The sequence below is a fragment of the Dama dama genome, chromosome 24, assembly GCF_033118175.1.
Source record: "Dama dama isolate Ldn47 chromosome 24, ASM3311817v1, whole genome shotgun sequence".
Classification (NCBI taxonomy): domain Eukaryota; kingdom Metazoa; phylum Chordata; class Mammalia; order Artiodactyla; family Cervidae; genus Dama; species Dama dama.
This window is the reverse complement of record NC_083704.1, coordinates 9,977,383-10,000,000: the sequence shown is the minus strand read 5'-3', so window position 1 is coordinate 10,000,000 and position 22,618 is coordinate 9,977,383. Positions and strand designations below refer to the sequence as shown.

Here is a 22,618-nt window from a genome sequence, read left to right as displayed (position 1 = left end):
GCAGTGTGGACAGGAACAACAACCTTTCTTTCGGATGCTAAGATACAGGAAGTGTCTAAAATTGGGTTAATATCTCAAGATTAATTTTGATGCCTTTTCTTTTCACCTCTAAGGAGACTAGTGCATGCACCATCTCATACATTGCTTTCATCAGCTCATGAAAAACTGAATTCACATCATATCTTTAAAAACAAAATCAATAAATCCTGTCTTCATAATACTTGGTTTTGATTGCATAGCCTAAGTCGGGAGGCCACACTGCAAATGATTCAAAAGCAAATGTCTCCAAGAAGACCAAATCCAATTTTCATTTTCTTATGACAGGCTCAAGGCCCTTAGTGATTTGTTTAAAAAAGCCACCCCAGGGCTTCCCTGGCAGTCCAGTGGTTAAGAATCTGCCTTGCAATGCAGAGGATACAGGTTCAAGCCCTGGTCAGGGAACTAAGATCCAATGCCACAGAGCAACTGCTGAGTCTGCAGCCTCAACAGGAGAAGCCAGCTTACACTGCAACTGGAGAAAGCCTGCACACCGCAACGAACACCCATCAGAGCCAAAAGTAAAAACAAGAATCGTAATTAACTAAATTAAAATGTCGCCTCAGACACCTTTCCATTTCTTTCCTTAAGAAAACAATGGTCAAGAAGAACTCTCTTTTACCTTTTCATTAAAGAAGCAAAGGAAAAAAAAATGCATTCTCTCTGTATTCAGTTATTTTCAGCTAATGTTATTTTCCAAAAATAAACAAGCATAGTTATGCACTACTCAGAAATCACAGAAAGAGTCACAATATTGGAAATATAATTGAAACCATTTTAATTTTTCCAAAAGCTGTTTTTGCTTTTTTTTGTTTGTTTGTTTTTGCTTTTGCCTGAAAAGACAAATGCATTTGGAGAAGTGTAAAGTTAATAATAATTTATCACCTTAATACAAACTTTTTTTTGCTTAATATTCACAGTGTTTTATGGAAACAGTCAATATGAGGTATTGTTGAACATTATCCGTGTATGTTTGATTATCAAAGTGAAAAGTGGAAGTTGCTTGGTTATGTCAACTCTTTGTGACCCCCATATAGTCCATGGGATTCTCCAGGCCAGAATGCTGGAGCGGGTAGCCTTTCCCTTCTTCGGAGGATCTTCCCAACCCAGGGATCGAACCCAGGTCTCCCACATTGCAGACGGACTCTTCCCCAGCTGAGCCACAAGGCAAGCCCATTTGATGATCAAGGCAGGCCCTATTATTGTTATCACTTTATAGATGAGGGAACTGAGGCACCCAGCAGAGTTGAAAGACTGGCCACAGGTCACCAGGCTACAAAGTGGGCAGTGTTCACACCATGCATTCTGGCCTCACTGCAGACGTAGCCATGAGCAATGCTCCATGCTTGCTCAGTCACTTCAGTCACGTCCGATTCTTTGCAACCAACCCTATGGGCTGTAGCCCACCACGGTTCTCTGTCAATGGGATTTTCCTGGCGAGAATACTGCAGTGGGTTGCCATGCCCTTCTCCAGGGTATCCTCCCACCAGGGACGGAACCTATATCTCCTGCATCTCCTGCATTGCAGACAGATTTTCTACTGCTGAGCCACTGGGGAAGCCCAACCGTGAGCAAATATTTCATAGCCCCATGTTTACCAAACACATGATTTTATGTTCTTCCATAGTCATTTAACTTCCTCTAATAAACAATCCCATGGTGTGCCATAGTTTAGTCCTCTCAACAATGGCCACAGAACAGTAGTAGATGCTCCATACACTAGAATCAGAGTTTTCCTATATTTGCTCTCATAGAATAAAGGGGTGCTAAGCATCAGCATATAAAACATCTTTAAAAATATGTCTGAATATAATATTTGGGACAATGTCTCACTAGAATCACTAACATCATAGTACATCTCTGATTGCTCTTTCATATTGACTTTTTAAAAAGATGCTACCAAACTAGAATGGTCTTAACCCACTGCAGATAGTGATTGCAGACATGAAATTAAAAGACGCTTACTCCTTAGAAGGAAAGTTATGACCAACTTAGATAGCATATTGAAAAGCAGAGACATTACTTTGCCAACAAAGGTCTGTCTAGTCAAGGCTATGGTTTTTCCAGTGGTCATGTATGGATGTGAGAGTTGGGCTGTGAAGAAAGTTGAGCGCCGAAAAATTGATGCTTTTGAACTGTGGTGTTGGAGAAGACTCTTAAGAGTCCCTTGGACTGCAAGGAGATCCAACCAATCCATCCTAAAGGAGATCAGTCCTGGGTGTTCTTTGGAAGGACTGATGCTGAAGCTGAAACTCCAATACTTTGGCTACCTCATGTGAAGAGTTGACTCATTGGAAAAGACCCTGATGCTGGGAGGGATTGGGGGCAGGAGAAGAAGGGGACCACAGAGGATGAGATGGTTGGATGGCATCACCGACACTGTGGACAAGAGTTTGAGTAAACTCAGGGAGTTGGTGATGGACAGGGAGGCCTGGCGTGCTGCAATTCATGGGGTCACAAAGAGTCGGACATGACTGAGCGACTGGACTGAATAGAACTGAACTGAACCCACTCCAATATTGTTGCCTGAAAAACCCCCTGGACAGAGGAGCCTGGCAGACTACAGTCCATAGTGTAGCAAAGAGTCAGACATGACTGAGTGACTGAGCTCAACAAATAAAGAAGGGGTGAATCAGTTTCACAGCACCCAGCATTGGAGGGCCTGCAAGTTATGTCTGCAATGTGAGTGGATGTAAACGATCACTGCACATTGCTTTAATTTGTATCTTTCCAATCACTAACTAATTCATCCTGGGGACACAGGGCCTTTGTAGCCCTCCCAAATGTGTTTTCCCCCCTACCACCCCTTCTCTCATTGGATGTATAAGCGGGGAGTCCTTGTTGCTCCTAACTCTGAATAGCTTCCCTCCCACCTCAAGTCTTCAACTGGAATTTCACATCACAGCAGTTTATAAGCAACATGCCTTCATATTCCCAATGGTCTTCAAACTCTTGGTATCTTTCCTACTATTTCTCCACAAGTACTTTTAGGATCAGTCCATTTTTCCCAACATTACACCTGCTCCAATTCTTGGCTATTTAAATCAATACTTCAGTGCTGTTCTGGGGTCTGTCCCATCAACTCCTTGAATGTCACAGTGACCTTCCTCCCAAGTTCAGCAACTCGCCTGCACACATCAACTATAAACTATTTTCCATAAATGCAATTGCACTTTCACTTCCAATTTTAAGGAGTTTCTATCTGTAACTATTTTGGGGCCATTTTTCTGAAAAACAAAATACTCTAAATATGACTCAAAAATATCATTAAAGTAGTATTTTTCCTCAAACATGGAGGTAGCAGTAGTACCTCTCTGCAACGAAGGTTTAGTTTTAGGCTACCCGCCCCCCACCTCATCATGTGCTTGGTGAAAGTTGAGTTTTGGCTATCACTGCCATCCACAGGCTAAAAACACTGAGGCCAGAAAAGGCCCCTGGAGTCTTAGACTACATGATCACCCCAACTTTTTCACATGTGCCTCAAGACAAAAGATCTACCTCTCATAAAATTCTCCTTACCTACCCTTCCTCCAATGATGTCCCCAGGTGTTTCCTCCCTTTCTCCTCTCCTTTCCTCCCCCTCATTTTCTCCTTCCAAATTTATCAGTGCTTCTTATGTTTGAGACACGTACTCTCCAAAACTACTTTTTACATCCACATGATTATGAATAAAAATATTATGGAACAGTAAACTCAATATTTATGTATTTATGTGTTTAAAGCAAGCATTTGCAAATTTATACTGATATAAATTTTGATATATTTATATCAATTTATATATTGATATAAATTTATATACTGATAAATTTTGATATAAAAATAAAATTTTTATATTATATAAAAATGATATAAATAATTATAAAACACACCCAGAAAGTTGACTTTAAAACAAAGACATGTTCTAATATTTTTTTCAAGTATTTCCAATAGACAATGACACATTCCCCTGCAATTCCCTGCTCCGAAGATAACATTTTCTAGATTACACAGGTCCTGTCTTCATTGACTAAAAAGGTCTCTTTGGAAAGAGACAGAGGCAATTAAATAAGCAGTTAGAGGGTAATGTGGGTAGGAGTCTTAGGGGTTCAGAGAAGGATACCCACAGCATTTGTCCAGATCAAGAACTCCACAATTAAGAGATAACTGCACACGGGAACTCTGACAATCCATTTCAGCTACTTCCTCTTCCTCTTCAAACCTTGTTATTACAGTACAAGAATACGGTTTTTCCAGTTTTTCCAATCAAGCCTTTTGCTGTCCCCAGTGTTGTAGACTGACAAGAGCTGCCTGCACTCTGAGCAAACCTTTGCCTAGTGGAGGGTCCCCTCATGCAGACCACTCCAAGGGTCAGACATGTCACGGGATCCACTGTGGTCTGCAGGACTCACTTGTCTGTGAAGCATCTGCCTGTCTGAGAGGGGCTCAGTCAGTATAACTGACTGCCTGAGGTGGGTGCCTCAATGTTCTCTGTTCCTATAGACGAGTGCGTGTGTGCTAAATTGCTTCAGTAGTGTCTGCCTCCTTTGTGACCCCATGGACTGTAGCCCTCCAGGCTCCTCTGTCCATGGGATTCTCCAGGAAGGAATGCTGGAGTGGGTCGCCATGCCCTCCTCCAGGGGATCTTCCTGACCCAGGGATTGAACCCATGTCTCCTGAGGCTCCTGCACTGCAGATGGATTCTTTACTGTTGAACCACCAGGGAAGCCTGTTCCCATAAATATTTTTAACCCAAAGACTTTGGGAATCAGGCAGGCATGTCTGGAAGCAATATAACTAACAGTCTAATGCTTCTCACACACACATGCTTCCCACAGGATGACAGTGGAGAGTTACTCACAGTCATGGCCCAACTCTGTACGTATACATCATCCAAGGCTGTTTTTAGCCACCCACATCATGCCCCCCACTCCATCCCCTCCCCTACAAGGATCCTTTGCTGTCCTTTGTACTCCCTTGGTTATGGTAACCATAGCAACTCTGAGCTTCCCTGTAGCTCTGCCTTGACCTCTCCCTCAAGGATGCTACCCCAGGACCTCTAGATCAGGGCACCTGATACATCAGCTCAGCACTTCTCCCCAAGACTCACTCATACCCCTTCTGGACTTCCTGCCTCAGTCATTGACACAGCCCTCCTCCCCAATCACAACAGTTCAATATGTGAGTTTCATTGCCCGTGTCCTTTCACCTTCATAGAAAATATCTAATTCTACCCTTGAAAACTCATAGTAGCTCCCTTTCCATTTCTCTACCAGTGCCTGGAGGACCTTCCTCATTTTCCTGGCCATCTATGTGTTTCAAATCTGCATTGTTTTCTCTCTGCCTTCAGTTTCCTCCCCTTTGTAACTCGGTTTCACTTACTTTGGCAAAATAACTAGAACTCAAGATAAAATCATATCATTTCTGCTAAAAAAAAAGCAACAGTTATGCAGACAATTAAGTTCAAAACATTCAGGATAACTGTAAAAATGCCTCCAAAATCCTGACCCCTTCCTTCCTTCTAATGATACCCTTACTGGGGCATTTTTCTATTTCTGGTATGTGAGTCTGCTCAATTACATTCTGAAATTCTTCCTCCTGAACATCAACCTTTCTAGGCCCATTCATTCTGCCTTTTCAAACGTCATTCTCCAAAAGGGAATCCTCATATTCTCCTCTCATCATATTTTGGGGATTCCTGTATTGTAGCCATCTCTGCTATACTCTCACATATATTAGGCTTCTGAATCCTAACACATATATTAAGATTACTTTCTTGGTTTTCTTGGTAGTTTCATTTTCAACTAGAAATTGAGCTGTTAGATAATAGAAATGTTGTCTTACCACTTTTTGTCTTGTAGTAGCTAAATTCCTAGGGCTTTTGTGAGTTTATAGGAGAAAAGGAATGCCACTTTTTCTTTAATTGATGAATTGAATCTGACCATTCTCCAATTAAGTCAGGATATATATGCAGCATTTAAATGTCCCAAAAATTTGTATACATTACATTTGTATGAGAAAGAGGGGCAATGTTTAGAATGACCTTGTATCTAACATATTTCTTGATGTTGGTATTATAAAAATGACTGGATTGGAGAAAGAGCAAATAACACATGTTACAAGAAGCATTCCAATTTTCCAGTAAAAACGGAGTCAAGCAAGAGACCATTTAGATTTCATGAATAAATGAATGCCACCCTTAAAAGAGTATGGATTCCCAGACATGAAAAATACATGAGCCACAGATATAGTCAAATAACTTCAGAAATATTTCCAGGAAAAGGAAAAGGCCTTGATATGATACAAATTCTGAGATACCGTGAGATGCTTACAGCTGAAACTTAGACACAATGGGCCCACCAGTGAATCCATTCCTAGTCAAACAATGGAGCTAAAGCCTTAAACAACAGATAAATGAAAATGTGTTTTGCACGGAAAGTTTTCCCCAGAGTTTCTCATTTTTATATAGGAAATCAATTTGCATCACTGATGATATCATTCAAATCAGACAACCCAGAGTTGTTAGGAAGTAATTTAGTCTTACGCTGAAGCAATTTGATACTTTTTCTGATTTGTGATTTTCATTTTGTTTGTTAATGAAAAAAAAAATTAATGAGCAATGTTACTAGAAATACAACTCATCAAAGCCCAGGCATCATTGTAAACAGGTTGCCATATACTGTACACACAGATCCTCACGCAGCTGATGCCCAGACCTCGCCTGGCAGGAGCCATCGGTGAGAGACACAGGTGTGAGCCCACTTACAGATGTCCTGACACATACCTTTGCACTGATTTGTGTTTTTGTCAAGGATTGCCTTTGTGGATACGATTTTTCCATACCTGAAATAGAGAAAGAAAAATCCATGTTATTGTAACTCAATGGAGACTTAAAACACTGTGATGAACATTGGTGCACATACATTTAAGCAGGAATAAGCCAAGCAAACAAGCTCCGAATCCCCACTTCACAGCTGGATAACCTCTTTTCACCAGCACCTCTTTACAGCTCGAGAATGGGCTTCCTTCCCTCCACAATCACTGGGTTGAACCTTCGAAAATAAACCTGTCAGGCTGTCATAGCTGGCTGAGAGGGGATTGTGTGTGATTGTGATCAAAGCAAATTATACTCTATGGATTCATGGAAAAAATGCACAAAACTTGGAACCAGATGGATCAGCGCCTGTGTCCAACTCTGGCATTTAGCTCTCTGACTCTGAGCAGTTCAGCATAACTTCTCCAAGCCCACTTTCTCACTGTAAAAATGAGAACTGGAATAATCACCTTGCAGGATTTGCAAGAATGTTACATTGAAATGCTGTCATTCCTAGTAGGTCCTAAGACAAATAAAACTTTTTTTTTTTTTTTTTGGCTACTAAAACGGTATTAATTTACTGTAAGTTAATAGAGGATAAGCTGGATTGAGTTTTGTATTCCCCATGCCTAACGCATCAGTAATAGAAGCTTAATAAAGATCTGCTGTAAATAACAAATGATATAGGTTATCCATGGTGCTTCCTCTACAATAAAGTTTCTACCATATATATCTGTATACATCATACCTATATTAATTATTTCATAACTCTAGCAGAAAATCTACTGTCAGGTTTTTTTAAAAGATGGGGGATATGGGGAATGAGAAAATCTTGTCGAGCCCATCTATGAAGTATAAATGATGGGACAAGGAAGATAATTCCTAAAACCTGGTCCTTCTTTAGGATTCCGTGAAGGATGCTTCTGGATCAACATAAGATATGGATAAGTTATAATGCAAGTTTAAGTACTAAGTTTATTATGTTCAAGATTTCAGGTATGGTCAGAAAAATCTCTGGCAAGTTTTCCTGTAATTTTGTGTCCCTAAGAGACATCACTTTGCCAACAAATGTCTGCATAGTCAAAGCTGTGTTTTTCCAATAGTCATGTACAGGTATGAGAGTTGGATCATAAAGAAGGCTGAGCATCAAAGAGTTGATGCTTTCAAACTGTGGTGCTGGAAGTGACTCTTGAGAGAGTCTCTTGGACTGTAAGGAGATCAAACCAGTCAATCCAAAAAGAAATCAACCCTGAATATTCACTGGAAGGACTGTTGCTGAGGTTGAAATTCCAATACTTTGGCCACGTGATGTGAAGAGTCAACTCACTGGAAAAGACTCTGATGCTGAGAAAGATTGAAGGCAAAAGGAGAAGTGGGCGGCAGAGGATGAAATGATTGGCTGCATCATGGACTCCATGGATGTGAATTTGAGCAAACTCTAGGAGACAGGGGAAGACAGAGGAGCCTGGCGTGCTACCATTGCAGAGCTGGACACAGCTTAGCAACTGAACATCAACAACAGGAAGTGTAAGAACATTGGCTAAATATTAAAGACTCCATGTATTAAGAACATATGATAAATATTAAAGATTCTGTATTTAATGAATATTAAACATTCCAATATTTCTTCTGCATTTGTAACTACCTTTTACTACATCATTGATGTAGCATTTCAGTGGTTATTTATTAAAAGTGTTGAAAATAGCATAGTGTTGAGAATGCTTCCCTTGTGGCTCAGCTGGTAAAAAAATCCACCTGCAATGAAGGAGACCTGGGTTCAATCCCTAGGTTGGGAAGATCCCCTGGAGAAGGGAAAGGCTACCTGCTCCAGTATTCTGGCCTGGAGAATTCCATGGACTTTACAGCCCATGGGGTCACAAAGAGTTGGACATGACTGAGCGACTTTCACTTTCACTCACTTTCACTGTTATTATAATAATACCACCGATAGCCTTGAAAATCATTCCAATAGGAGCTGAGCTATTAGTAGGTCACAACAGAAACAGGAATGAGATCAGTGGAAGGGGTCTATGATGATTCTCGTCTACAACCTCCACCCTTGTTAAGTCAGGTAGAACTGGGCTGGAGCTGTCCGATGCTGAACCGGGCAGATTTCACCCACACAACCCTGAAGCTTCAGCCACTTGTATACTTACTATCCATTCTTCTCCTTCATTAATACAATGATAACTCTATATAAAACAAAATCAAAGACAGCTAGGGTTGAAAATATCTATGACTATTTTGCAGAAGGAGAAAGTATGTTCTAAAAGATCAGTAATTTGATCAAAATCTCATATTTGAGAAAGTTAATAGTAGGCATTTGACTATGAGATTTTTGAATTTAGTGTAGTGCTTAAATAATGTAGCATGCAGCTTCTAGAATAGAAAAGCTACATATATCAATTTTCTTGTTCCATCAACTTTCATGTCTTTGGCAATCCAAATATTTGATCTCCAGGGTAATGCAGTGTCATCATTAAAAGAATATATTCTGGTGACAAACCTCCATGACTCAAATCTCAGTTCAGCCTGGGTATATTTGATCGGCTAAGTAAGTCTTATGTGCTCTTTGCATCATTTCATCATCTATCATGATATAAGTGGAGTGTAAAAGCTCTCAATCATGTCTGACTCTTTATGATCCCATGGAATGTAGCCTGCCAGGCTCCTCTCTGTCCATGGGATTTCCCAGGCAAGAATACTGGAGTGGTTGGCCATGCCCTCCTTCAGCGGATCTTCCCGAGCCAGGGATCAAATTCGCATCTGGGGTCTCTTAAATTAGCAGGCAGATTCTTTACCACTGCACCACTTGGGAAGCCATCATGATATAAATTTATCTTTTAATATTGATGTATTTACTTAAAACTGTATATATCTACTTATAAACCCATAAAATGCTGACAACAGTCTACTTCATAGGGTTGTTGTGAGGGTAAGTGGGATTTACCTAGAGTGTTGATAACACTGGCTGACATAGAGAAAGTGCTCATTTAACGTTAGCTTTACTTGCAATCACTTTCTTCCTGTTATCTGCGATATAGAACTATCTCTAGTCCTTCTCAGTCTCTGAAGCAGACAAGTAGTAGAAGAAGGTTAAGGTTCTATCCCAAATGACAGCTTGAAATTACTACTGGGAATTTCCTGATGGTCCAGTGGTAAAGAATCTGTCTTCCAATGCAGGGGGCATGGGTTCAATCCCTGGTCGAGGAACTAAGATACTGCAACCATGGGGCAACTAAACCCGCATGCCACAACGACTGAACCCACGCACTCTAGGGCCTACATGATACCACTAGGGACCCTACACGCCACAACAAAGATCCAGCACAACCAAAACAAACTCGAAACAGCAACAAAACACAACAGCTACTATTTAGACTGTCAAAATCTTCCACAAAGAAAACTTCTCAGGCAATTACTTGCTGAAAGGATAATGTACATTTATAATTAATATTGATCCTATTTTAGTGTTTGGGATTTTATTAACTAGGTTCTTGATGTATTTAATCATGCAGTTACCCATAGGTTCAATTTGTTGTTGTTATTTATCACTAGTGAATGTCTATTACACCATTTTTTTAACCTGTGGATTTTTATTGAGCAGAGATGTAAATAAATTCTCTCCAGTGGAGAAGATAACATTAAGGTTACAGTTTATTGCCCTGTTGAACACTAATTCAGTTCAGTTCAGTTCAGTTCAGTCACTCAGTTGTGTCCGACTCTTTGCTACCCCATGGACCACAGCACACCAGGCCTCCCGGTACATCATCAGCCCCCAGAGTTTACTCAAACTCATCTCCACTGAGTCAGTGATGCCATCCAACCGTTTCATCCTCTGTCGTCCCCTTTCCCACCTGCCCTCAATCTTTCCCAGCATCAGGGTCTTTTCAAGTAAGTCAGCTCTTTGCATCAGGTAGCCAAAATATTGGAGTTCAGCTTCAGCATCAGTCCTTCCAGTGAACACCCAGGACTGAGCTCCTTTAGGATGGACTGGTTGGATCTCCTTGCAGTCCAAGGGACTCTCAAGAGTCTTCTCCAACACCACAGTTCAAAAAAGCATCAATTCTTCGGCGCTCAGCTTTCTTCACAGCCCAACTCTCACATCCACACACGACAACTGGAAAAACCATAGCCTTGACCAGACAGACCTTTGTTAGCCAAGTAATGTCTCTGATTTTTAATATGCTGTCTAGGTTGGTCATAACTTTCCTTCCAAGGAGTAAGCATCTTTTAATTTCATGGCTGCAGTCACCATTTGCAGTGATTTTGGAGCCCAGAAAAATAAAGTCAGCCACTGTTTCCCCATCTATTTACCATGAAGTGATGGGACCGGATGCCATGATATTAGTTTTCTGAATGTTGAGCTTTAAGCCAACTTTTCCACTCTCCTCTTTCACTTTCATCAAGAGGCTCTTTAGTTCTTCTTCACTTTCTGCCATAAGGGTGGTGTCATGTGCATATCTGAGGTTATTGATATTTCTCCCAGCCATCTTGATTCCAGCTTGTGCTTCTTCCAGCCCAGCGTTTCTCATGATGTACTCTGCATTTAAGTAAATAAGCAGGGTGACAATATACAGCCTTGACGTACTCCTTTTCCTATTTGGAACCAGTCTGTTGTTCCATGTCCAGTTCTAACTGTTGCTTCCTGACCTACATATAGGTTCCTCAGGAGGCAGGACAGGTGGTCTGGTATTCCCATCTCTTGAATAATTTTCCAGAGTTTATTGTGATCCACACAGTCAAAGGCTTTGGCATAGTCAATAAAGCAGAAATAGATGTTGTTCTGGAACTCTCTTGCATTTTCAATGATCCATCAGATGTTGGCAATTTGATCTCTGATTCCTCTGCCTTTTCTAAAACCAGCTTCGACATCTGAAAATTCACAGTTCACATATTGCTGAAGCTTGGCTTGGAGAATTTGGGGCATTTCTTTACTAGCGTGTGAGATGAGTGCAATCATGCAGTACTTTGAGCATTCTTTGGCATTGCCTTTCTTTGGGATTGCAATGAAAACTGACCTTTTCCAGTCCTGTGACCACTGCTGAATTTTCCAAATCTGCTGGCATATTTACTGCAGCACTTTCACAGCATCATTTTTTAGGATTTGAAATAACTCAACTGAAATTCCATCACCTCCACTGGCTTTGTTTGTAGTGATGCTTCCTAAGGCCCACTTGACTTCACATTCCAGGATGTCTGGCTATAGGTGAGTGTGAGTGATCACATCATCATGATTGTCTGGGTCGTGAAGATCTTTTTTGTACAGTTCTTCTGTGTATTCTTGACACCTCTTCTTAATCTCTTCTGCTTCTGTTAGGTCGCGACCATTTCTGTCCTTTATTAAGCCCATCTTTGCATGAAATGTTCCCTTGGTATCTCTAATTTTCTTGCACAGATGTTTCCCATTCTATTGTTTTCCTCTATTTCTTTGCAATGATCACTAAGGAAGACTTTCTTATTGCTCCTTGCTATTCTTTGGAACTCTGCATTCAAATGGGTATATCTTTCCTTTTCTCCTTTGCTTTTCGCTTGTCTTCTTTTCACAGCTATTTGTGAGGCCTCCTCAGACAGCCATTTTGCTTTTTAGCATTTCTTTTTCTTGGCGATGGCTTGATCCCTGTCTCCTGTACAATGTCACGAACCTCCGTCCATAGTTCATCAGGGGCTCTGTCTATCAGATCTAGTCCCTTAAATCTATTTCTCACTTCTACTGTATCATAAGGAATTTGAATTAGTTCATAGCTGAATGGTCTAGTGGTCTACTTTCTTCAATTTAAGTCTGAATTTGGCAATAAGGAGTTCATGATCTGAGCCACAGTCAGCTCCCGGTCTTGTTTTTCCTGACTGTATAGAGCGTCTCCATTTTTGGCTGCAAAGAATATAATCAATCTGATTTTGGTGTTGGCCATCTGGTGATGTCCATGTGTAGAGTCTTCTTCTGTGTTGTTGGAAGAGGGTGCTTGCTATGAACAGTGCGTTCTCTTGGCAAAACTCTATTAGCCTTTGCCCTGCTTCATTCTGTACTCCAAGGCCAAATTTGCCTGAATATGAACCAACATTCTTATCCCAATGTTCCTTAGAAAGAAAGTGAAAGCGTTAGTTGCTCAGCTGTGTCTGACTCTTTGTGACCCTGTGGACAGTAGCCCACCAGGCTCCTCTGTCCATGGGATTCTCCATGCAAGAATACTGGAGTGGGTTGCCATGCCCTCCTCCAGGGGATCTTCCCCACCCAGGGATCGATCCCAGGTCTCCTGCATTGCAAACAGATTTTTTACCATCTGAGCCACCAGGGAAGACCAATATTCCTTTACAAAATACCTATAGATATTTAGGTTTTCAAATGCACTTTGAACTAGCTTTAAAACGTTGTATGTATACAGGCCCACTCTCCCCACCCCCCACAAAGTTCTTAATCCTTCCACCTTCCCCAACCCTGGAGCGCACAAACACAACCTCACTTAACAGCTTTATTTCATCCCAAGAGTTTTTCCTCTAGGAAAATAACCAAGAGAATAATATAATCTTTGAACAGTGTGTTCAGTAGAGAATGGTTAAAAGTACCTATCTCCATACACATTAACTACTGTGATGTTTGCTAGATTTGGACTATTCAGGCAAGTAAACATATGCAAAACTGTACATATCTTAGAGAATAAAACAAAAAAACCGAGAAGAAAGGGAACATCTGCAGAAATTTTCCCCCCACACAAAGCACCCATCAATACAATATGAGAGAAGTAAAATCCAGAGGAAGGAAAAGAATTTAGAGCATTTATATACATCTCACGTCATACACACAAACGCTTAAGACAAAAATCCTTCGTAATTGGTTTCTAAAGCTACTCCTGAAATTTTTATGTAAGTACCCTCTAAATTAAAATTTAGCTCTGTCTTTTAAAGAGGAAATTGAAAATTACTGTATCTCAGTGAATTCTCTCTGACAATGAGACTTTTAACCTATGATATATCTTCCATCCTATATTATATACCTATGTTATATACCTATAATGCTTTTACATGGAAGACTTCTCTTTCATTAAATCTATCATTAGTATATGGGAAGAATTGCTTTCAGTCTTTTACAGCCCCAAGACAAAATGCTTTCTCATAGAAAACATTTGTGACTCTTTTATCAAGCAACTTTTTTTTTAAATTTATTTTTAAATTGGAGGAAAGTTGCTTTACAATGTTATAATGGTTTCTGCCATAGAACAACACAAATCAGCCATAATTATACATATATCACCTCCTTACTCTCACCCCTCCCACCCTTCTAGATTTCTTAAAAATATAATTTATAATTCAGAATGTATTACAATACTACCATACATGGAAAACTTATAATCACACACACACACACAAACACACACACACCAAAAAGCAAAGTATGCTATTTCTTGGCTTCCCCTCTTCCTAATTACTCTCCAGACAAGACTTTCCAGTGGAGCAGAATCACAAAACCCCTGAACACAACTGCTTAACTTAGCTTCTGCTCTGACTAGAGTTACAGGAATTCCAGTCCTTGGCTCAGCTACAAGATTCTGTATTAACAATTATTTCTCAAAGCTAGAATATGCTTTAAACAACAAGAGTGGGTATTTAATGGGCCATTGGTTCTAGTTCATGTCTGAACTCTCACAATGACAAACAGGTACTTAATGCATGACTGGTCTTGTATCCTCCGTGCCCTGCAAAGTCAACTCTTGATGTAGGTAAATCAAGTTTAGACTATTTTTGGGAAGAGACCTAAAAGCACCATAAAGACAAAAGTCATCCATGTAATATACTTGTGAAGATTATATTAAATTACTCTTACTGATGTCTTGTCAAAGTAATTTAAAAACTACTGCCTATAATACACCTTTATACACCTTGAAGAAGAAAAATTATTTCTCAGATAAAATTACTCTTAAATGCACATTATATTACTTATTTGTGTTCATAAAGTTTTTTTTTTCTTTTTTTTTTTTTAACTACCACCCACAAGTGGAAAGCAAAATCTGATATTAGAGGAAAAAATGTGACCAAGTTACTGAACAATGCCTGGAAATAGACATCTCAGCAGGGTCCCCAATTCTCTTTTCTATATTTTCATTTCCTGTAGCTAGAAGAGATAAAATACTACCCATAGTCAACTTCCTGGGGTTTTAGCTTCTTGGGGGAAACAAATAAATGAACACACTTTTTTACCCTAATTCTTTCCATCTGGGCTGAGTTCCTTCTCCAGCCAGTATGAGAAACAGCTAATATAGCATTGCCAGGACATCTTTTAATATAAAAATTAAACTCCACATCATATCTATAAAGTCACCAAATGTCCTGAGTACATTCTCCAAACACAGCTCAGTCCCAAATAACATCGTGTTTATAGCTGAGAGGACTCTGCAGTCACAAACAGAAGCCAGTGTGCAACAACCACCCACTTATTATATTTTGAGCTTCCACAACTGAGTTTTACAAATTCATATGCTGTCTATCAACTCTTCAAAATAAGTTTACCCAAACCCATCAATACAGATTTTACGTTTAATTTTTTAAAGAAATAGTCTGTTCCTTTTGTCACTTATTCTCATTCTTAAATAGCTTGGGAGTCATTTGTTGATACCCTTGATTATTCCACATATGAGCCTAATTTAAACTAATGGCATCTTTTATTTTCCAAAATTGAAGAGAAAATAGGGCTATTATGGATCTACTCTTCATGAATTATGAAGACATCAATTCAGTGAGATCTTTCTTTCAAGAATTTCTTTTTGAAGGCTTTTGCTGAATCACCCACTGTGTATTATAATTCAAAAAATACAAGCAGAGACTGAAAATAGGTTCCGCAGTCAATTAACTCCCAGCTAACTCATTTTTCACACGCCTTCCATACTGATTCCAAGACAAGAACAAAGGTACTGCATTTATTTAAGGGATGGAACGTTATCCTTTCAGCCAATGTGATTGTCTGCCTACTTCTAGATGGCTCGTTCATTTTTCGGCATCTGGGGATGCTAATGGGATATATGTGTGGCTTTGGGGATCCAGGAGGAATGTGGTGGGACTATCCCTTTGAGGGACCATGTCAACAACTGGGTTCCATCTACAAGAGAACAAGTCCATAATCCATTAATGTTCTGAAGCATTTACAAATTCATTTTACTAACAAGAGGTCAGGGGACTTCGCTGGTGGTCCAGTGGCTAAGACTCCATGATCCCAATCCAGGAGGCCTAGGTTCGATCCCTAGTCAGGAAAACTAGATCACATATACTGCAACTAAAGATCCCATATGCCTCAGCTAAGATCCAGTGCAGCCAATATATGCATATGTGTGTGTGTGTAATATATATACATATATATATACACATACATACATAATATATATGTGTGTGTGTGTGTGTATATATACATACATAATATATATGTGTGTGTATATATATATATGTATATATATACACATGCTTCCCTTGTAGCTCAGTTGGTAAAGAATATTCCTGCAATGCAGGAGACCTGGGTTCGATTCCTGGGTTGGGAAGATTCCCTGGAGAAGGAAATAGCAACCCACTCTAGTATTCTTGCCTGGAGAATCCCATGGACAGAGGAGCCTGGCAGGCTACAGTCCATGGGGTCACAAGAGTTGGACACGACTTAGCAACTAAACTACTACTACTACTATATATATATAGAGAGAGAGAGAGACAGACAGACAGACAGACAGACAGAGAGTGGTCAGAACCAGAAATAACTGTTTTGGGAGGAACCATATTCCCTTAAAATTCATATGTTGAAGTCTTAACACCTTGCACCTCAGAATATAAATATATGGACAGACAGCCTTTAAAAGGGTAAGGTAAAACCAAGTCCTATGGGTGGGCCCTAAACGAACCAGCATCATAAATTAGGACAAAAGCCTAGAGAGAAGAGATGGTCATTTACAAGCCGAGGAGAGAGACCTTAGAGTAAATCACCCGTGTGACACCTTCATCTCATATCGTTTTATTATGAGAAAATACATTTCTGTTGCTTAAGTGGTACTTAGCTATGGCAGCCTAGCAGTCTAACACAGTCCCCTCTTATCCAAAGACAAGTGAGCTTTGGTAAAGGCAACCAAGGTGGGACTATCCAGACAAGATTCTTCCTTGAATGCCTGGTGCAGTGATTCTGCAGTGGGTCCCGCCAAGCGGTCAAACAACACCTCCAAGCTCTGTCACCCAAGACCTGTGTGTGATAACAATGGTCACCCAGAACAGACAACTGACACTCTAGAAACTTGTTCTTGGCCTTGTAATCTGGGCATTCTTTTTTATCCCTCCAGAGGTAATTAAGCTCTTGAATCCACACCAAGTAGGTTTCACAAGTCTATTGCACAAAGCAAAATTTCCTTTTAAACTTACAAAGAATACGATATAAGAGTTTCTAGCTGGGAGAATTGAAGAAAATATCCAGGGGGAGGAAGTGTTTAAAGAATGAGCAATTGGACTTCCTGGTGGTCCAGTGGTTGAAAATCCACCTGTCAATGCAGGGGACACGGTTTCAATTTCTGGTCCCAGGAATATTCCTCATGCCTTGAGGCAGCTAAGCCCGAGCCGCAGCTACTGATGCCGAAGTGTCCTAGAGCTGAGTGCTCAGTAGCAAAAGGAGCCGCCACAATGAGAAGCCCACACACCACAACTAGAGAGCAGCCCCTGCTCGCTGCAACTACAGAAAGCGCACACACAGCCCCAGTGCAGCCAAAAATATACAAATTTAAAAGGAATGAAGAAGGAGCAATATTTTGACAATCAGAAATGCTTTTTACATGTCTTGGGGATAAGAAAAACAACTGTAAAAAAAAGTTTCTTTTGTAGATCTTTGTATTAGTTACTATTTAGTGAATTACAGGTTCACCAGGATGCCAGCACTGCTGTGCTGCATTTACAATCTGACCAACTTCAAGACAATGATTCTCAGACTTTGACGGGCCCCAGCAGCTCTTGGAGGGCTTATTGACACACAAGCTGCTGGGCCCAACCCCCAGAAATACTGACTCAGCAGATAGGAGGTGGGCCTGAAGGATGTGCATCTCTAATAAGATCCCGGGTGATACTGATGCTGCTGACTGTTCTGAGAACCATCACCTCAAGAAAGGGAATAACATACAAACAGCAAAGCATTTTGCGAAACTCACAGGCTTAGGGAACTTTCCTAAGCCATGGAGAACTATTGAATACTTTAAAACCTGCAAACAACATTTGATTTTGTTCAAATGATAACCTGTGTTGGAAAAGGTTGACTATAAATTCTCCTCAGAGGTTTTGTTTAGTAATATTTTTTCATCTAGTCAATATAATGACAACTTACAACACAAGGACAGGCTTTGAAATTTTTGTCAGGGACTTTTGAGAAAATCCAAAGAAAACACACAAGCAATGTCTATGTAACTCTCTTCTTTTTTTTTTTTTTTTGTAACTCTCTTCTTTTACTTGAAAAAACTAGTTGCAAATTCCTAGTTTGATTGAGTTAGAGTACTAATGTGAACAAAGATTACTGGCAGGCAAATCATGATTGTTAATCAGTTAGTGTCTTTGTTGGTTCTTTAATTAGACATGGATGTAAACCTGGAATGGATATACCAGTCCAAAAACGAATGCTTCCAAATTATAAAGCAAAACAAAACAAAAATCACTTAGTTGTTAACTCTTGGGTTACACTTTAGGTTGTATATTTGTGTTGTCAAATTAGAGTATTTAACCTGTCACCTTAAACTAAAGAGAAAGGGATTTCCATTTTTAAAAAATGGCATAGCAACCCCATTCTTTTGAATACTTCCTACAACTGATCATAGGGCATTTTAGCATGCTTAACATCCTGCAGTATTTGTTCTGCTAACGTGAAAAGAGAATGGACTTTGGAATCAATTGATATGGACCTGAGAATTTTAATAAGAATAGATACATGTATAGTATAACTGAATCACTTTGCTTACACGTGAAACTAACACAACATTGCTAATCAACATAAAAATAAACATAAATCAACATAAAATTCCAACATAAAATACAAAGAAAAAAAAAATGGACTTGAATCTGACCTGTACCACCCATAGGATATAAAACAACCCAGCACCTTGGAATCTCAGTTTCCTGATCTGTAGAGTATAATCACTAGACCTGCTTCTTGTTTATAGAGGGTATAAAGATGAAATAAAAGTGTGTGCTGACATTCCTAGTACACTGGGTGACATGTTGACATTTCTGTCATTATCTTACTAAAGCCTGCCTTACACTCTATCACCTATACATTTACTGTCTAGCATACAATGATATCTTGGACAACAACATTTCTTGCTTATGTGACAGAATCTGCATGTCCCAGTCCCATGCTTGCAGAGACCCCTAAGGAAGCATACGTTTTAGTGCACATGTGACCTCTCATTTACACTCCAAGGCAATTCAGAGTTTCTCCTCTATTCACCCCATCTTCTCCTGGCAACACCTCACTCCTCGCTCAGTCTGCACTCTAAGTTCAGCCCCTTCCACATCTCTCCCATTACCTCCCCAGATGCTTCTGCGGCTAACCTCCCGCCAAGACCCAGTGCCCCACTGACTACTCCAGGCCCACTCATTCCCAAATGCCCCTTTCGTGGCAAGCAGCCAACGAGGCACAGCACTTGGGGTCCCACATCTTGACCCTGGCCTTCCTGGGTTCTCACCACTGTCCACTGCCAGCTCATCCATGCGTAGTCAGCTCTCAACAGCATCCCACACTGGGACCATTTGGTCTTCATGGGCCCAACCCTAGTCTTCTGTAAGTGGATTTTAGATTTCAGAGATTTTAAATATGTCTCTCACCAGAAACAAAGTCATTGGGTCAGGAATACATGGGTCTCCCCTTCAAAACCTCTTTAATGTCCACCTCTATTTATTTCATTTAGTTGACACTTTTATAACCCTTTCTATGAGCTCTCTATGTAGACCTGTTCTTGTTAGTCATCACAACCACCCCAGGGAGGCAGGCACTGGCACTAACTGTGTTACAGATGAGGACCCTGAGACAGGGACACCTGAAGTGACTTTCTCAAGGTCCTGTGACTGGGAAGTAGCAGAAGTAGAACCCTAGACTACCTGGCTCCAGAGCACAGAGTCTGCCTTTCAGCTCGAGTGCCTCCTGCCACCCTCTTGTCTCAAAACAGAAGCCCCGACTCCTCCTTTTTTCTTATCCAACTCCTGTTCATCCCTGCCGCATCTGTGCCCTCGTTTCCCATACAGTCTCCTACATAAGAACCTTCAAGTTGAGAGTTTTCAAAGATGCAAACATGTCCACAGAAAGGATGAAGAGAAACAAGAGGGAGTAACTGAAGAACTGAAGAGATTCATAATGCAGGGAATGAGGATCCCCTTTGTTTATTTCAGTAGGCACTGTTACTTTTTGAGGCACAGGACCTGAATGTGGAATGGTACAGGAAGGCTGCAGAAGCTGTTCAGAGTATAATTCAGTGCTACCATGTCAACTGTGATGAGAGAAAAAGAGACATCACTGCATGCAGACATCACGGGATCACTTTCCAGGATGGCAGACAGAATTGAAACCAGCAAGGAATAAGAACCTGTGCTATCAACATCAGGTGTGAGTGAAGCTGCAGCCTGCCCTCTGCCTCCTGTTGCCGACGACCCTTCAGCTCCACCATCTCCAACCTCCTCTCCCTCCTCCGTCAGTAACTCTTCTTGTCTGTTCCTTCAATGCCAGCCCCTGTATGCCAGTTGCTCCACTGCACTACTGCAATCCTCAAGGTGCTATAACGGAGGATTAAGCACGTTTTGTTTATTTTTGTGTTTGTTTTTTATGTATTATTTGAATGAAAAGTATAGCTGATTGTGTTAGTTGGGTACCTAGGCTAACTTTGCTGGACTTATGAACAAATTGGATTTAACGAATGTGCTCTCAAAAGGGAATTTGTTCATATGTAGGAACTTACTGTATACCATCTATGTATTCTGAAACAATGTTTTTCCCCCAACAGAAGGGCATTTTCCCCTCTGCCTTTCCTTAAATACTTGCAGATCCTTTTTTTAAAAATAATTAATTAATTTATTTTAATTGGAGGCTAATTACTTTACAATATCGTGGTGTTTTTTGCTATACATGCCCTCCCCACCCCACCCCCCGCCAATATACTGACTAGCATCAGGTTTCTCTTTCTGTTCCTTGAGAGAATGTTCTTGAAGGATTGCTCTGCTCATACAATTTCTTTCTTCTCATTATCTAATTTCTAATTACTTCTTAAATACTGACTTTCATTATTGGAACATAACTGAAAATTATGCAACTTCTTTTTTTTCTTTTTTTAATTAGTTGGAGGCCAATCACTTCACAACATTTCAGTGGGTTTTGTCATACATTGATATGAATCAGCCATGGATTTACACGTATTCCCCATCCCGATCCCCACTCCCACCTCCCTCTCCACCCGATTCCCCCGGGTCCTCCCAGTGCACCAGGCTGGAGCACTTGTCTCATGCATCCCACCTGGGCTGGTGATCTGTTTCACCATAGATAATATACATGCTGTACTTTTGAAATATCCCACCCTCACCTTCTCCCACAGAGTCCAAAAGTCTGTTCTGTACATCTGTATCTCTTTTTCTGTTTTGTATATAGGGTTATCGTTACCATCTTTCTAAATTCCATATATATGTGTTAGTATACTGTAGTGTTCTTTATCTTTCTGGCTTACTTCACTCTGTATAATGGGCTCCAGTTTCATCCATCTCATTAGAACTGATTCAAATGAATTCTTTTTAATGGCTGAGTAATATTCCATGGTGTATATGTACCACAGCTTCCTTACCCATTCATCTGCTGATGGGCATCTAGGTTGCTTCCATGTCCTGGCTATTATAAACAGTGCTGCGATGAACACTGGGGTGTACGTGTCTCTTTCAGATCTGGTTTCCTCAGTGTGTATGCCCAGAAGTGGGATTGCTGGGTCATATGGCAGTTCTATTTCCAGTTTTCTAAGAAATCTCCACACTGCTTTCCATAGCGGCTGTACTAGTTTGCATTCCCACCAACAGTGTAAGAGGGTTCCCTTTTCTCCACACTCTCTCCAGCATTTATTACTTGTAGACTTTTGGATGGCAGCCATCCTGACTGGCGTGTAATGGTACCTCACTGTGGTTTTGATTTGCATTTCTCTAATAATGAGTGATGTTGAGCATCTTTTCATGTGTTTGTTAGCCATCTGTATGTCTTCTTTGGAGAAATGTCTGTTTAGTTCTTTGGCCCATTTTTTGATTGGGTCATTTATTTTTCTGGAATTGAGCTGCAGGAGTTGCTTGTATATTTTTGAGATTAATCCTTTGTCTGTTTCTTCATTTGCTATTATTTTCTCCCAATCTGAGGGCTGTCTTTTCACCTTACTTATAGTTTCCTTTGTAGTGCAAAAGCTTTTAAGTTTCATTAGGTCCCATTTGTTTAGTTTTGCTTTTATTTCCAATATTCTGGGAGGTGGGTCATAGAGGATCTTGCTGTGATTTATGTCGGAGAGTGTTTTGCCTATGTTCTCCTCTAGGAGTTTTATAGTTTCTGGTCTTACATTTAGATCTTTAATCCATTTTGAGTTTATTTTTGTGTATGGTGTTAGAAAGTGTTCTAGTTTCATTCTTTTACAAGTGGTTGACCAGTTTTCCCAGCACCACTTGTTAAAGAGGTTGTCTTTTTTCCATTGTATATCCTTGCCTCCTTTGTCAAAGATAAGGTGTCCATAGGTTCGTGGATTTATCTCTGGGCTTTCTATTCTGTTCCATTGATCTATATTTCTGTCTTTG

General features: G+C 40.3%; 1 protein-coding gene across 6 annotated transcripts in view; it reads right to left on the bottom strand.

Moving 5' to 3' along the window:
- The window catches only part of RBMS3 (RNA binding motif single stranded interacting protein 3), a 780,234-nt gene that overhangs the window by 536,783 nt on the left and 220,833 nt on the right, over nucleotides 1-22,618 (bottom strand). For all 6 annotated transcript variants that reach the window (XM_061127661.1, XM_061127659.1, XM_061127657.1 and 3 more), the window contains exon 3: nucleotides 6,797-6,855. In XM_061127661.1, coding sequence (XP_060983644.1) covers nucleotides 6,797-6,855 — 59 coding nt within the window. The remainder of the gene's footprint in view (nucleotides 1-6,796; nucleotides 6,856-22,618) is intronic.